Raw genomic sequence first — 13,767 nt, forward strand, 5'->3', positions numbered from 1 at the left:
AGGCAGCAGGTCTGCACCAACCAGGATACACAATCCCACCAGAAGGAGAGAGCAGTGGAATGATCAGGGCTCGCTGCAGCCTCGATCTCTTGGACTCAAGTGTTCCTCTCACTCCAGCCTCCCTAGTAGCTGGGACCACACGCACATGCCATGATATCCAGTTAAGTTTTAATTTTTATTTATGTATTTATTTATTTTAATTTTTTTATTTATTTTATTTTTTTATTTTTATTTTTTTTGAGACGGAGTCTTGCTCTGTCACCCAGGCTGGAGTGCAGTGGCCAGATCTCCGCTCACTGCAAGCTCCGCCTCCCGGGTTCGCGCCTTTCTCCTGCCTCAGCCTCCCGAGTAGCTGGGACTACAGGTGCCCGCCACCTCGCCCGGCTAGGTTTTTTTTTTGTATTTTTTAGTAGAGCGGGGGTTTTACCATGTTAGCCAGGATGGTCTCGATCTCCTGACCTCGTGATCCGCCCATCTCGGCCTCCCAAAGTGCTAGGATTATAGGCTTGAGCCACCGCGCCCGGCCTCAAGTTTTAATTTTTAAACTTCTTGTAGAGATGGGGGTCTCGCTGCATTGACCAGTCTGGTCTCAAACTCCTGGGCTTAAGTGATCCTCCCACCTTGGCCTCCCAAAGTGCTGAGATTACAGGAGTGAGTTACTGCCGGCCAACAACTATTCTTATTCCCATTTTACAGATGGACAAACTGAGGCTCAGGAGGCCAGTCACTTGCCAGTAGCCCACAGTTAGTGGTAGCACTGGGATTCCAACTTGGGTCCCCTTCCGTGTCGCCTGTATATTGGTGTCTCATTTAGGCGTCCACGCAGGTTTTGGCGTGTCTGAAGATCTGTGTCTCCCTAAGTAAGTGTCCCCCATGGACGCCCACCCAGTAGTGTCCTCCTGTCTCTGAGGTTTCTCCAGGAATTGAGCTCCTGGCCCGGCTTGTCTGTGTGTCTGTGGGCCAGTAGCATGCCCCTGCCCGTCTGGGTCTCTCTGCGTGTCTCTGCTTGTCCTAGCCTCTGCGTGTCAATGACGTCTAAGAGTGTGTGTGTGTGTGTGTCCTTGTCCGAGGAGCCGTGAGAGTGAGGGGGAGTGAAGGGCCAAGGAGGCCTGGCTGGGGCTGGGCTGGGGGTGGAGGCGGGGAGAGGGGCGTCACGGCCTGAGCTGAGAGGGGAGTGGAGTTCTGGAGGAATGTTTACCAGACACAGAGCCCAGAGGGACAGCGCCCAGAGCCCGGATAGAGAGACACGGCCTCACTGGCCCAGGACTGGGGGCACAGCCACTAGGGTCCCCTTCCCCCTCCTCAGCTCCCTCCCTGGCCCCTTTAAGAAAGGGCTGATCCTCTCCTCTCTTGAGTTAACCCCTGACTGTCCAGGTGGCCCCTGGGCTCTGGCCCTGGTGGGCGGAGGCAAAGGGGGAGCCAGGGGCGGAGAAAGGGTTTGCCCAAGTCTGGGAGTGAGAGAAAGAGGCAGGGGTGCTGAGAAGGCGGCTGCTGAGCAGAGCCGGTGGTGGCGAGGGCCTCCCCTGCCGCTGTGCCAGGCAGGCAGTGCCAAATCCAGAGAGCCCGGAGCTGGGGGGAGGGCCGGGGACAGCCCGGCCCTGCCCCCTCCCCTGCTGGGAGCCCAACAACTTCTGAGGAAAGTTTGGCACCCATGGCGTGGCGGTGCCCCAGGATGGGCAGGGTCCCGCTGGCCTGGTGCTTGGCGCTGTGCGGCTGGGTGTGCATGGCCCCCAGGGGTGAGTGATGGGGGCTCCTTGGGGCAGGGACCCCCTCGGAGGGGCTGGGGCAGGGGTAGGAGGTGGGGGATGATGGCAGGTGTGGGGGGTGCTGGGCTGGCTTAGGGAGTTTCCCTGGGACCACAGAAAAGGGACTTCAAGAGAAGGAGACAGATTCAGAGACACCAAGTGCGGCAGAGGGAGAGAAAGACAGAGAGAGGAACTGAAGGGCAGGGGGGACGGAAGAGAGGACCCAGAGAGACAGACAGACAAGGAGAAGCTGAGGGCAGGGGTGGGGGCTGGACCTGAGAAGGGGGCCATGGGAAGAGGGGCTGAGCTGGGGGTTGCCAAGAAGGAAGAAATCTTTCCCAAGTGGACCGAGTCAGGCGGCGGGATGAGGAGGGCTCTGGAGCCCTGGGGGAAACCCTTCTCCCTGCCAACACCCCCCTCCAACTTGTCCCTACCCCACCAGTCCACGCCATCTCTGGGGAGGAGGCTCTCACTTCGTCTCTCTGTCTCTGCCTCCAGCTCTGTTATCTCTGTGGGTCTCTGTTTCTCTCTCTCACAGTCTCTGCCTCTCTCTCTCCCTGCTCTCTAAGTCTCTCTTCTCAGCCTCCCTCTGTGACTGTATCCCCCATTCGCCCCCACCTTGTCTTCTCTCTTGAGGGCTGTTTCTTCATTTTTTTCTGTCACTCCTTGTATCTCTGCTCCTCTCTGTCTCGTCTCCCCTGCCTGACTTTCTTTGGCTTCTCACTCCTCCGCCACCCTTATCTCTCTCCTCCACCACCCTTATCTCCCTCCCCCGACCCCTGATTCTTCCCCTCCATCCACCAGCACCAGCATGATCTGTTAAGTCTCTAGAGACCTAAGAGAGGACGGAGGGGGCAGGGGCTGGCCCTGCCAGGCAGTGCAGGGCGTGGGAGGCTGCCAGATCCCGAGCCTCCTTCCCGATGGGATGGACGCTGGATCCCAGTCCCCTGGGAGGACTCCCATCCTCCCCTCAGAGCCTCCGCCCTCCACCCTGCTCTGAGGTCACTCTGCAACTATGTGGGCCTAAGGGCCTGGCGGGGTCCTGGCGGCCGGTGGGCAGGCAGGGACAGGGTGGAACTGAGGGCCAGAAGGAGCTGGGGGGTTCCTAAGCTAACTCTTCCCATCGCCCCTGCAGGCACACAGGCTGAAGAAAGTCCTTTCGTGGGTAACCCAGGGAATATCACAGGTGCCCGGGGACTCACAGGCACCCTTCGGTGTCAGCTCCAGGTTCAGGGAGAGCCCCCCGAGGTACACTGGCTTCGGGACGGACAGATCCTGGAGCTCGCGGACAGCACCCAGACCCAGGTGCCCCTGGGTGAAGATGAGCAGGATGACTGGATAGTGGTCAGCCAGCTCAGGTGTGTGGCCATATCCCCAAATCCCACCCTCACCTCCGTCACGCAGGGGGCAGAAAGCCCACCTGGGTGGGAACCCCAGCTCGACCACTTGTCAGCTGTGCGGCTTGGAGTGTGTGATGGAACCTCTAGGTTTCGTTTTCCTCTTCTGCAAAATGAGTTAATAATAGGAGCTACTTCTTGGTTGTCACGAGCTTCCAGGCTGGACACCCTCTTTCCGTTCTGACAGACCCCCTCCCAGTGTCCAACTCTGACCCCAAACCTCTCTGTCTCTCCTCTTGCCCTGTCAGAATCGCCTCCCTACAGCTTTCCGACGCGGGACAGTACCAGTGTTTGGTGTTTCTGGGACATCAGAACTTCGTGTCCCAGCCTGGCTACGTAGGGCTGGAGGGTGAGCTCTGGGGTCAGGGGTCCTGAGGGGTCAGAGGATGTGTGGCACTCACAAGTTGCGGGAAGTCAGGAATCCTGAGGGGTCAAAGGGTGCTGGAGGATTTGGGATGACCATAGGCGACATACAGTAAGAATGTCAGAGTTTTGGGGGGTCAAGAAGCTGGGAGTCCATATAAGTTACGGGGCCAGGGCTGGGGGATTATATGCTCTGGGTGAAAAGACTTCCTGGGGGTGGGTGGATGTCCTAGGCATCAGACACGATCAGGTCACAGGACGCCATTCTGGGCATCAGATAAGGCATCAGAGGCACGCAACGTACCCCTCTCCCCACGATCCCAGTGGTGTCATTTTTCTCATCTGTAGAGTGAGATGACGATGAGCTGTCAGACATTCTGGAAGAGAGACATGAGGAGCTCAGCTATCTTGGGGGGTCTGACATGGGAGGAATCATATATTGGAGTCACGTGTGTTGGGTATGGCTCAGGTGCCCTCGGGGGATCAGATACAGGCAGGTCAATGCAGGGTGAGTTTGCTGCCCAAAGCCTACAGCATCCTAGTGTGGGTCAGACATCTTGGGGGCTCAGAGGGACCCCAGCCTCTGCCACTGCCCACCCCCACAGGCTTGCCTTACTTCCTGGAGGAGCCTGAGGACAGGACTGTGGCCGCCAACACCCCCTTCAACCTGAGCTGCCAAGCCCAGGGACCCCCAGAGCCCGTGGACCTACTCTGGCTCCAGGATGCTGTCCCCCTGGCCACAGCTCCAGGTCATGGTCCCCAGCGCAACCTGCATGTTCCAGGTGAGTCCGGGGATGTGGGTCAGCTCTGCACAGGGGGCCGGGCAGGGCTGGAGTCAGGAGCAAGAGAGCATTGCTACCTCTGCGTGGGTGTCTGACTGTCCTTCTGTCCCTCACTGTCTGTCTCTCTGTTTCTCCCTCTGAGTTTGTCTCTGCCTCTCTGTCTCTACTTAAACCTTGTTTCTCTCCGAATGCCTTTTTCGGTCTTTCTGTCTCTCGGTGTGTGTGTCCTTCTGTCTCTCTCTGTATGTGTCTCTTTCTCTGTCTCTCTGCTTCTCTCTCCCTCCATTCACCCCAGCCTCTCTCTGAATAGAATTCTTTGTCCTGGGTTCCCTCTGAGCTGTTCCATGGCCTGAGTGTGTGTGGGCCTGGTGCCCCTTTGTCAGCCCGTGACCCAAGCAGGGCACCAGAATCAACTGTGCCCTCCTCTCCTCCGCCTCCCTCCACAACCGGCCCACCTCCTGCCCTAACAAGCCCTGCTGACCTCGGTCAAAGGGAGGATGTCCAGCCCGGTCCCCACTGGGGAAACTGAACCCAAAGAAGAGAGAACAGGAAGAAAGTGGGAGACAGAGGCCGGGCGCAGTGGCTCACTCCTGTAATCCCAGCACTTTGGGAGGCTGAGGCGGGCAGATCATGAGGTCAGGAGATCAAGACCATCCTGGCTAACACGGTGAAACCCCGTCTCTACTAAAAATACAAAAAAATTAGCCGGGCGTGGTGACAGGTGCCTGTAGTCCCAGCTACTTGGGAGGCTGAGGCAGGAGAATGGTGTGAACCCGGGAGGCGGAGCTTGCAGTGAGCCCAGATCTCGCCATTGCACTCCAGCCTGGGTGACAGAGCAAGACTCCGTCTCAAAATAAAACAAAACAAAAAAAAGTGGGAGACAGAGAGAGACAGAAAGACACTGGAAGGGACAGGCCACAGTGACCCAAGTTGTACATAGACAGGACAGAGAGGCCGGGCATGGTGGCTCACGCCTGTAATTCCAGCACTTTGGGAGGCTGAGGCAGGTGGATCACTTGAGGCCAGGAGTTTGAAACCAGCCTGGCCAACATGGTAAAACCCCATCTTTACCAAAAATACAAAAATCAGCCAGGCGTGGTGACAGGCATCTGTAGTCCCAGCTACTTGGGAGGCTGAGGCAGGAGAATCGCTTGAACCCAGGAGGTGGAGGTTGCAGTGAGCCGAGATCGCACCACTGCGCTCCAGCCTGGGTGACAGAGCAAGACTCTGTCTCAAAACAAAAAACCAAACCAAACAAAAGACAGGACAGGGAAGTTTGAGTGACAGAAACCCTCTCCTTCTTGGTGACCGTTCCCTTCTGCACCATGCAGACAAGGCAGGACGGAGCTCAGGGTTACACAGTGGTCGGAGGCATTACTGGGGGACCCTGGACTCAGGGGGTTCTCCCTACTGAAGGAGGAAAGACTGAGGAGCAGATGGCAGAGGCTCCATAGGGGAAGGAGGCTACAGCCTTGAGGGCATCAGCTTCCCACACTCCCAACCTGCTGCCTCTCTCTGCTGGAATGAGGAGGGGCCTCCTGGCTGGGGGTCTCCAGGGTGGAGGGAGGAGCTCACATTCTTAGCATTCCTGGGACCCTGAGTTGCAAGGAAGACCTGGTGAGCATGCTGACCCCAGAGGAGTGACTCAGGCCCATGGCTCGAGTGCCTGAGTAGGGACCAGGGTTGGGGATGGGGCATGAGTCAGCCTGGCAGGTCCCATAAGAAGGGGAGGGAAGGGAGAGAAATGGGGGCTGCACAGGTGTGAGGGTCTGTGCATGTCTGTGTGGTGTGGTGGGGTGTCTGGATATCCGTGTGTTCTGGATCTGAGTGTTAGTGTGTCCGTCAGCACAACCTCTGTGTGAGCGTGTGCCTTGGCGAGGGTGGGCTTCTACGGATGTCCTGTGTGTGGTGTGTGTGTGTGTGTGTGTGTGACTAAGTGTATTTCCTTCAACTTGGGTTCTGTCCCAGTGTGTGTTTGCATCTTCATAGTATGTCTCTCTCTATACGTTTCTTAGGGGTTGCCCGTGTATGGGTGTCTGTGTATGTGTGCATGACTGAGTATACCAGTGTCAGCCTGTGTCTGTCCCTCATTTTTGTGTTTGTGTGTTCACAGCTGAGACTCACTGTATGAAAGTAAAGTGTGCATGGAGGGTAGTGGGTTTGGGGCTATGCTGCACACCTCTCTGTATGCAGGTGGTAGCGTCAGCCCACAGGTGTGCAGCTATGGGTGTGAGCGTGTCCTAGTGAGAGCTTCTGTTCCCTTGCAGAATCAGCATGTATCCATGGATAACTTGTGTTTCTTACCAGCTTTTTTTTTTTCCCTTATTTTTTTTCAAGACAAGCTCTCGCTATGTAACCCAGGCTGGAGTGCAGTACTGTGATCATGGCTCACTGTAGCCTCCACCTCCTGGGCTCAAGCAATCCTCCTACCTCAGCACCCACCCACCCCTCAAGCAGCTGGGACTACAGGCATGCGCCACCATACCTGGATAATTTTTATATTTTTTGGTAGAGACGGGGTCTTGCCATGTTACCCCGGCTGGTCTTGAACTCCTGGCCTCAAGTAATCCCCCCACCTCGGCCTCCCAAAGTGTTGGGATTTACAGGCGTGAGCCACTGCACTCAACCCTCAGCCTCTTACCAGCTTTCTGTGTGTGTCCATAGATGTGTCTGTGGCATGTGTGTATATGTCACAGGGTAAGGCACGTTGGTGTATGACTGTCGTCACAGATCTGTGTGTGTGTGTGCAACAGCCCTCTCTGCTTCTCTCTGGTCTCCCTGTGTGTGCACTGGCCCCTGCTGCCTCTGAGTACATGACCCAAGGATGCTTACCAGCCAGCGTATACATGTGTGTCTGTGTCAATCTATGTGTCCATGGCAGTGTCTCCATCCTTGTGTCTGCATCAGGCCTGCGCATCTACGAAACTGTGTTTCTTTGTTTTTTGGTTTTTTTTTTTTTTTTTTTTTTGAGACAGAGTCGCACTCTGTCACCCATGCTGGAGTGCAGTGACACGAGCTTGGCTTACTGTAACTTCCGCCTCCCGGGTTCAAGCAATTCTCCTGCCTCAGCCTCCTGAGTAGCTGGGATTACAGGCACGCCCAGCTTATTTTTGTATTTTTAGTAGAGACAGGGTTTCACCCTGTTGGCCAGACTAGTCTCGAACTTCTGACCTCAAGTGATCCACCGGCCTTGGCCTTCCAAAGTACTGGGATTACAGGCGTGAGCCACTGCACCCAGCGCAAATGTGTTTTTGTATCAGTCTGTGTCTCGGTGAACATGAAACCTGGGTGCATCCAGCTCCATCTTATGGCATAGATAAAGGCTATGTATTGGTACGTATCAGTGTGTCTGTGTCTGAGCAGGTCACCATAACCGTTCATTGTGTCCTAGTGTGCATCTGTCCACCTCAACTCCATGTATGCTGTTGTGTGGTGTGTGTCTCTCAATATACAGGGACATTTAGTTTTGTGTGTGTGTTGGCATCAGCCTAGATGTATGTTGCGCTGCTAGGTGTTTGTAATCAATTTGTACACGTGCGACTGTGTACAAATTGATTTGTTTGTGTTGATGTGTTTGTCCCACGTTGGCTTGTATGCATACATGTCTCTTTATGAACGTACATCAGTGTCAGTCCGTGTGTATATGTGTGAGTCACGGTGTTTTTGTGTCACTGTGTTTGTGACATCAGCCCTTGCATATCTGTGTGCTGTTAACTTACCAAGTGCTGCGTTTTCTGTGCTAATAACAGCCCCTGTGTGTTTAAGTGTGAGTCATTGTGAGTGTGTTGGGGGGGTTGCTGTGTGAAGGAATTTTGTCCGTTTGTGTGCTTCTGTCCCTCTATCTGACTCAGGGCGTGCCCCTCCTCCTTCCATCCCTCTCATTCTCTGGAAAAGCTGGGGCGGAGAGCAGGGGTTGGGGGGGGATGGTCAGGACATCTGGAAAGCACATCTGGAGTCGGCCTGCTCCTGTCCTCCTGCGGTAAAGCAAGAGAATTCTGGAAGGGAAGGGGTCCCAGTTCCTCCTGTCCCCTTCACTCAAGGTGCGGCCGTTGGGGCCTGGGAAGGGGTATCCCGGCTCTGGCTCCGCGCCCCCGAAGCCGGCCGGAAGCGCTGGGGTGGGGAGGTGCCCCCGGTGACTCACGCGGGGGCAGGAATGCTGCGGTCGGAACGGGACCCGGCTCCAGAACCCACCTCCCGCCCCAGGGCTTCTCCGGCCGGCGGCGCCAGCTCCCGCGCGCTGACCCTGGCGGGGCCCCACGTGCCAGGTGGCTGGACCCGACCCAGGCTCCCCGCCCCCTCTCGGGCCGCCAGCCCAGGACTGTACTGTTTCTCCTCCTGGCGGCGCGGGGGCTGCGGGCGCGGGGCCTTCGGGGCGCGGGGGCTGTGGGAGCGGGCACCTGACCTTGGCTGGGAACGGCCACCTAGGAAGCGGCGACTGAGGAGCTCCCCTACCCACCCGCTTCCGGCCTCTGCAGACTTTGCCCCATTCCACTCCCTCCGCTGATGGAGAAAAGGAAACTTTGTGTCTGCGGATGGAGAGCCTCCCTTGCGAACGCGGTGGGAACACAGGCGTACACGCACGGAGGAAACACGAGAGACACGCACACAGATACTCAACATACGCACATACATGCCATCCACAGATACACGCAGGATCACAAACATACCGTCTCAGAAACACAGACGCAGATGCACAGGCACACGCGTAAACAACACGGAGAACTGCAGTTGCACTTACAAGACTTGGTCCCGGGTCCAGGCACGGAGTGGCTCAGCCTGCAATTCCAACAGTTTGGGAGGCCGAGGCGCGAGGATCGCTTGGGGCCAGAAGTTTGAGAAAAGTCTGGGCAACATAGTGAGACTCCCCTCTTCTCTACAAAAAAATTTAAAAGTTAGCGAAGTGTGGTGGCCTCCTGTAGTCCCAGCCACTCGGGAGGATGAGACAGGAGAATCGCTTGAGCCCTGAAAATCAAGGCTGCAGTGAGCCGTGATTGTGCCACTGCACTCCAGCCTGGGTGACAGAGCAAGACCCTCTCTCAAAAAACAAAACGAAAAACTTGATCCTTCTTACACCCTAGCACAGACATTGTGTGTGTGTGTGTGTGTGTGTGTGTTGGGGGGCTGACTATGTTTCTATGTGTATCTGTGTTGAGGGGTTCCCCTTATTCACCAGGATACATTCTCTAAGACCCCCGCAAAAGCCTGAAACAATGAATAATACTAAGCCCTATGTATACTATGCATAACTTTCTTTTTCCTTCACAATTTCGCAGATAGATTGTTTTCTTACTGTAGATCTTACCTACCTCAGTGTACGTGATTATCTTTTTTTTTTTTTTTTTTTTTGAGACGGAGTTTAGCTGCTGTTGCCCAGGCTGGAGTGCAATGGTGCGATCTCCACTCACTGCAACCTCCACCTCCCGGGTCCAAGCAATTCTCCTGCCTTAGCCTCCTAAGTAGCTGAGATTACAGGTGTGCACCTCCATACCTGGCTAATTTTTGTATTTTTAGTAGAGACAGGGTTTCACCATGTTGGTCAGGCTCGTCTCAAACTCATTGTGATCCACCCACCTCGGCCTCCCAAAGTGCTGGCATTACAGGCGTGAGCCACTGCGCCCGGCCATTGATTCTCTTTTTCTAAGTGGAGAACTTTCACCTTTTCACTTAAGAGGAAGCACTTTAAGGCTTCTCTTTGGCCTATCCGAATTGCAGCCATCATTATTTTGCACAATGGGGCTTTTTTTTTTTTTTTTTTTTTTTAAGACAAAGTCTTTGTCTGTCACCTAGGCTGGATCTTGGCTCACTGCAACCTCCGCCACCCGGGTTTTAGTGATTATCGTGCCTCAGCCTCCCGAATAGCTGGGATTACAGGCATCCGCCACTATGCCTGGCTGATTTTTTTTTTTTTTTTTTTTTTTTTTTTTGTATTTTTAGTAGAGATGGGGATTTCACTATGTTGCCCAGGCTTGTATTAAACTTCTAACCTCAAGTGATCCACCACCTCGGCCTCCCAAAGTGCTGGGATTGCAGGCGTGAGCCACAGCACCCGGCCAGGCCATTATTTAGAAAAATAAGAGTTTCTTGAACACCAGCACTGCAATACCAGGACAGTCGATCTGATAGCTAAGTGACCCACAGACAGGTATCAGCTATAGCACTGAGATGCTGGACAAATGGGGGATTCATGTTCCAGGCCAACCAGAGTGGGATGGCATGAGGTTTCATCACAGTACACAGAACGGCGTGCAATTTAAAACTTAGGAGTTGGCCGGGCGCGGTGGCTCAAGCCTGTAATCCCAGCACTTTGGGAGGCCGAGACGGGCGGATCACGAGGCCAGGAGATCGAGAGACAATCCCGGCTAACACGGTGAAACCCCGTCTCTACTAAAAAATACAAAAAAACGCCGGGCGCGGTGGCTCAAGCCTGTAATCCCAGCACTTTGGGAGGCCGAGACGGGCGGATCACGAGGTCAGGAGATCGAGACCATCCTGGCTAACGCAGTGAAACCCCGTCTCTACTAAAAAATACAAAAAATAGCCGGGCGAGGTGGCGGGCGCCTGTAGTCCCAGCTACTCGGGAGGCTGAGGCAGGAGAATGGCGGGAACCCGGGAGGCGGAGCTTGCAGTGAGCTGAGATCCGGCCACTGCACTCCAGCCCGGGCGACAGCGCGAGACTCCCTCTCAAAAAAAAAACAAAAAAAAAAAACAAAAAAAAAAACTTAGGAGTTATAGCTGGAATTTTCCATTGAATATTTTTAGACTAAGAGTAACTGAAACCTCAAAAAGTGAAACTTCGGATAAAGGGGGACTGATGCATGTTGTATAGCGGTGTGTGTTGGGTACCTATGTGTGCTTGCAGGTCTGTGTCTCTTGTGTTTGTCTCTGTACTTGTATGTGCTTCTGTGTGTGCATGCCTGTGATACCAACGCCGCCACCACCACCACATTAGGGAGTGAAGGCAATCTACCTTCACTCAAAAACAGTTACTCAAGGCCGGGCATGGTGGCTCATGCCTGTAATCCCAGCACTTTGTGAGGGTGACGCGGACAGATCACTTGAGGTCAGGAGTTTGAGACCAGCCTGGCCGACATGGTGAAACCCTATCTCTACTAAAAAACACAAAAATTAGCCGGGTGTGGTGGCGCGCTCCTGTAATCCCAGCTATTCAGAAGGCTGAGGCAGGAGAATCACTTGAACCCGGGAGGCGGAGGTTGCCGTGAGCCAAGATTATCCCACTGCACTCTAGCCTGGGTGACAGAACGAGACTCTCAAAAAAGAAAAGAAAAGAAAAGAAAAAAACAGTCAAGACACAATACATGAACTCCCCTGTGGAATTACACACACTCACATTTCTGCACCTATGCCCAGGGATACTCATAAGTACACAGCTGAACGCACATTCACTCACTCGTTCAACACGCATTTATGGCACATCTATTGTGTGCCAGACCATCCTGACACAGCAGGGGACGAAACAGACACAACCCCTGCCCTCCTGGAGCTGACATTCTAGTGGGGGAAACTGACAATGGACAAGGTACCTGGGTAACAGGTAAAGTATGCTGGGCTATGAAAAGAACCAAAGAGGAAAAGTAAAGCGAGAAGGGGGTAGATTTGCAGGGGAAGCTCCAGTTACCTCCAATTTTATTTTATTTTTTATTTATTTATTTTATTTTATTTTATTCTTTTTCTTTTTTTTTTTTTTTAGACAGAGTTTCGCTCTTGTTGCCCAGACTGGAGTGCAATGGCGTGATCTCAGCTCACTGCAGCCTTTGCCTCCTGGGTTCAACCAATTCTCCTGTCTCAACCTCCTGAGTAGCTGGGATTACAGGGGCCTGCCACTACGCCCAGCTAATTTTTTGTATTTTTAGTAGAGACGAGGTTTCACTATGTTGGCCAGGCTGGTCTCCAACTTCTGACCTTAGGCGATCCACCTGCCTCGGCCTCCCAAGACTGGGATTACAGGCGCGAGCCACTGTGCCCAGCCTTTATATTTCATTTTATTATTTTTAATTTTTTTGAGACAGGGCCACACTTTGTCACCCAGATTGGAGTGCAGTGGCACGATCACAGCTCACTGCAGCCTCCACCTCCCTGGGCACAGGTAGTCCCCCCACCTCAGCCTCCCAAGTAGCTGGGACTACAGGTGTGCACCACCACACCTGGCTAATTTTTCTCTTTTTAGTAGAGATGGGGTCTCACCATGTTGCCCAGGCTGGTCTCTAACTCCTGGCCTCAAGCGATCCTCCTGACTCGGCCTCCCAAAGTGCTGGGATTACAGTCATGAGCCACCACGCATGGCCAAGCTCCAATATTAACAGGGTGGCCAGCCCCAGCGGACTGAGAGGTGTTGTTGAGGAACAAAAATGAAAGAAGAGGGTGCGAGTCACGTGGACATTTGTGGAAGACTGTTTTGAGCACAGGGAACAGTGCACAGTTCTCGGGGTGGAAACATGCTTCATGTATTCGTTCCAGAGACCCTGGAGGCCAGTGTGGCCGGAGCAGAGCGTGTGACGGGGAGAGCGGGAGAGGGGTTGGTAGGAGGCGAGCCTAGAGATGAACAGACACGTCTCCATTGGTGCACAGCCATGGGCCGGTTTCCTTAAGTGTGTCTAGCAGGTGTGTGTGCCCATACGTGTGACCCTGTGAGTTAGGGTGCCTGTGTTTGTGTATGTGTGTGCATGTTTGTGTGTCTCCTGTGTGTGTGTGTCTGTGTATGCTTTTGTGTGTCTATGTGTATGTATATATGTGTCTATGTCCATATATACGAGCATGTGTGTTTCTGTGTGTCTATATATGTATATATGAGTATGTATCTAGGTGTAAGAATCTGTGTGTGTGAGACAGACTGTGTGTGTGTGTATGGCTGTGTCTCTGTGGCTGTGCATGTGTGTGAGCATGTGTGTTTATATGTGTGTCTGTGAGTATGTGTCTCTATCTGGGGTGTAAGAATGTGTGTGTGTGCCTGTGTGTGGCTGTGTGTGTGTCTGTGTGAGCATATGTATCTATGTGTGTGTATGAGTGTGTGTCTATCTGGGGTGTAAGAGTGTGTGTGCCTGTGCCTGTGTGTGGTTGTGTGTCTTTGTGTGTGTCTGTGTGTGTCTATGTGTGTGTATGAGTGTGTGTCTATCTGGGGTGTAAGTGTGTGCCTGTGCCTGTGTGTGGTTGTGTGTCTTTGTGTGTGTCTGTGTGTGTCTATGTGTGTGTATGAGTGTGTGTGCCTGTGTGTGCTTGTGTGTCTTTGTGTGTGTCTGTGTGTGTCTATGTGTGTGTATGAGTGTGTGTGCCTGTGTGTGGCTGTGTGAGTATATGTCTGTGTGTGTATAAGTGTGTCTCTGAGGTGTAAGAATGTGTGTGAGAACGTGTGTGCCTGTGCCTGTGTGTGGCTGTGTGTGTCTGTACTATGTGTGTCTGTGTGGCGGGAGGTTAGGGCTGAAGCCAAGCCATCCTTGCGTTTGGGGATGGAGGCTGTGTTCCTAA

The 13,767-nt window shown here is 53.8% G+C and overlaps 1 protein-coding gene across 5 annotated transcripts in view; it reads left to right on the plus strand.

Moving 5' to 3' along the window:
• The first annotated feature begins 1,215 nt into the window (after positions 1-1,215).
• The window catches only part of LOC105495304 (AXL receptor tyrosine kinase), a 45,606-nt gene continuing 33,054 nt past the window's right edge, over positions 1,216-13,767 (plus strand). For 2 of the 5 annotated variants that reach the window (XM_011764683.2, XM_011764685.3), the window contains exons 1-4: positions 1,216-1,736; positions 2,881-3,103; positions 3,391-3,491; positions 4,111-4,287. In XM_011764683.2, the coding sequence (XP_011762985.1) occupies positions 1,652-1,736; positions 2,881-3,103; positions 3,391-3,491; positions 4,111-4,287 (586 nt within the window). In that variant the 5' untranslated portion in view covers positions 1,216-1,651. Of the gene's footprint in view, positions 1,737-1,845; positions 2,008-2,541; positions 2,564-2,880; positions 3,104-3,390; positions 3,492-4,110; positions 4,288-13,767 lie in introns of those variants that run through there. The other 3 variants (XM_011764684.3, XM_071086897.1, XM_071086896.1) reach the window with 3 other exon arrangements.

This window comes from Macaca nemestrina, chromosome 20 (genome assembly GCF_043159975.1).
Source record: "Macaca nemestrina isolate mMacNem1 chromosome 20, mMacNem.hap1, whole genome shotgun sequence".
NCBI lineage: Eukaryota > Metazoa > Chordata > Mammalia > Primates > Cercopithecidae > Macaca > Macaca nemestrina.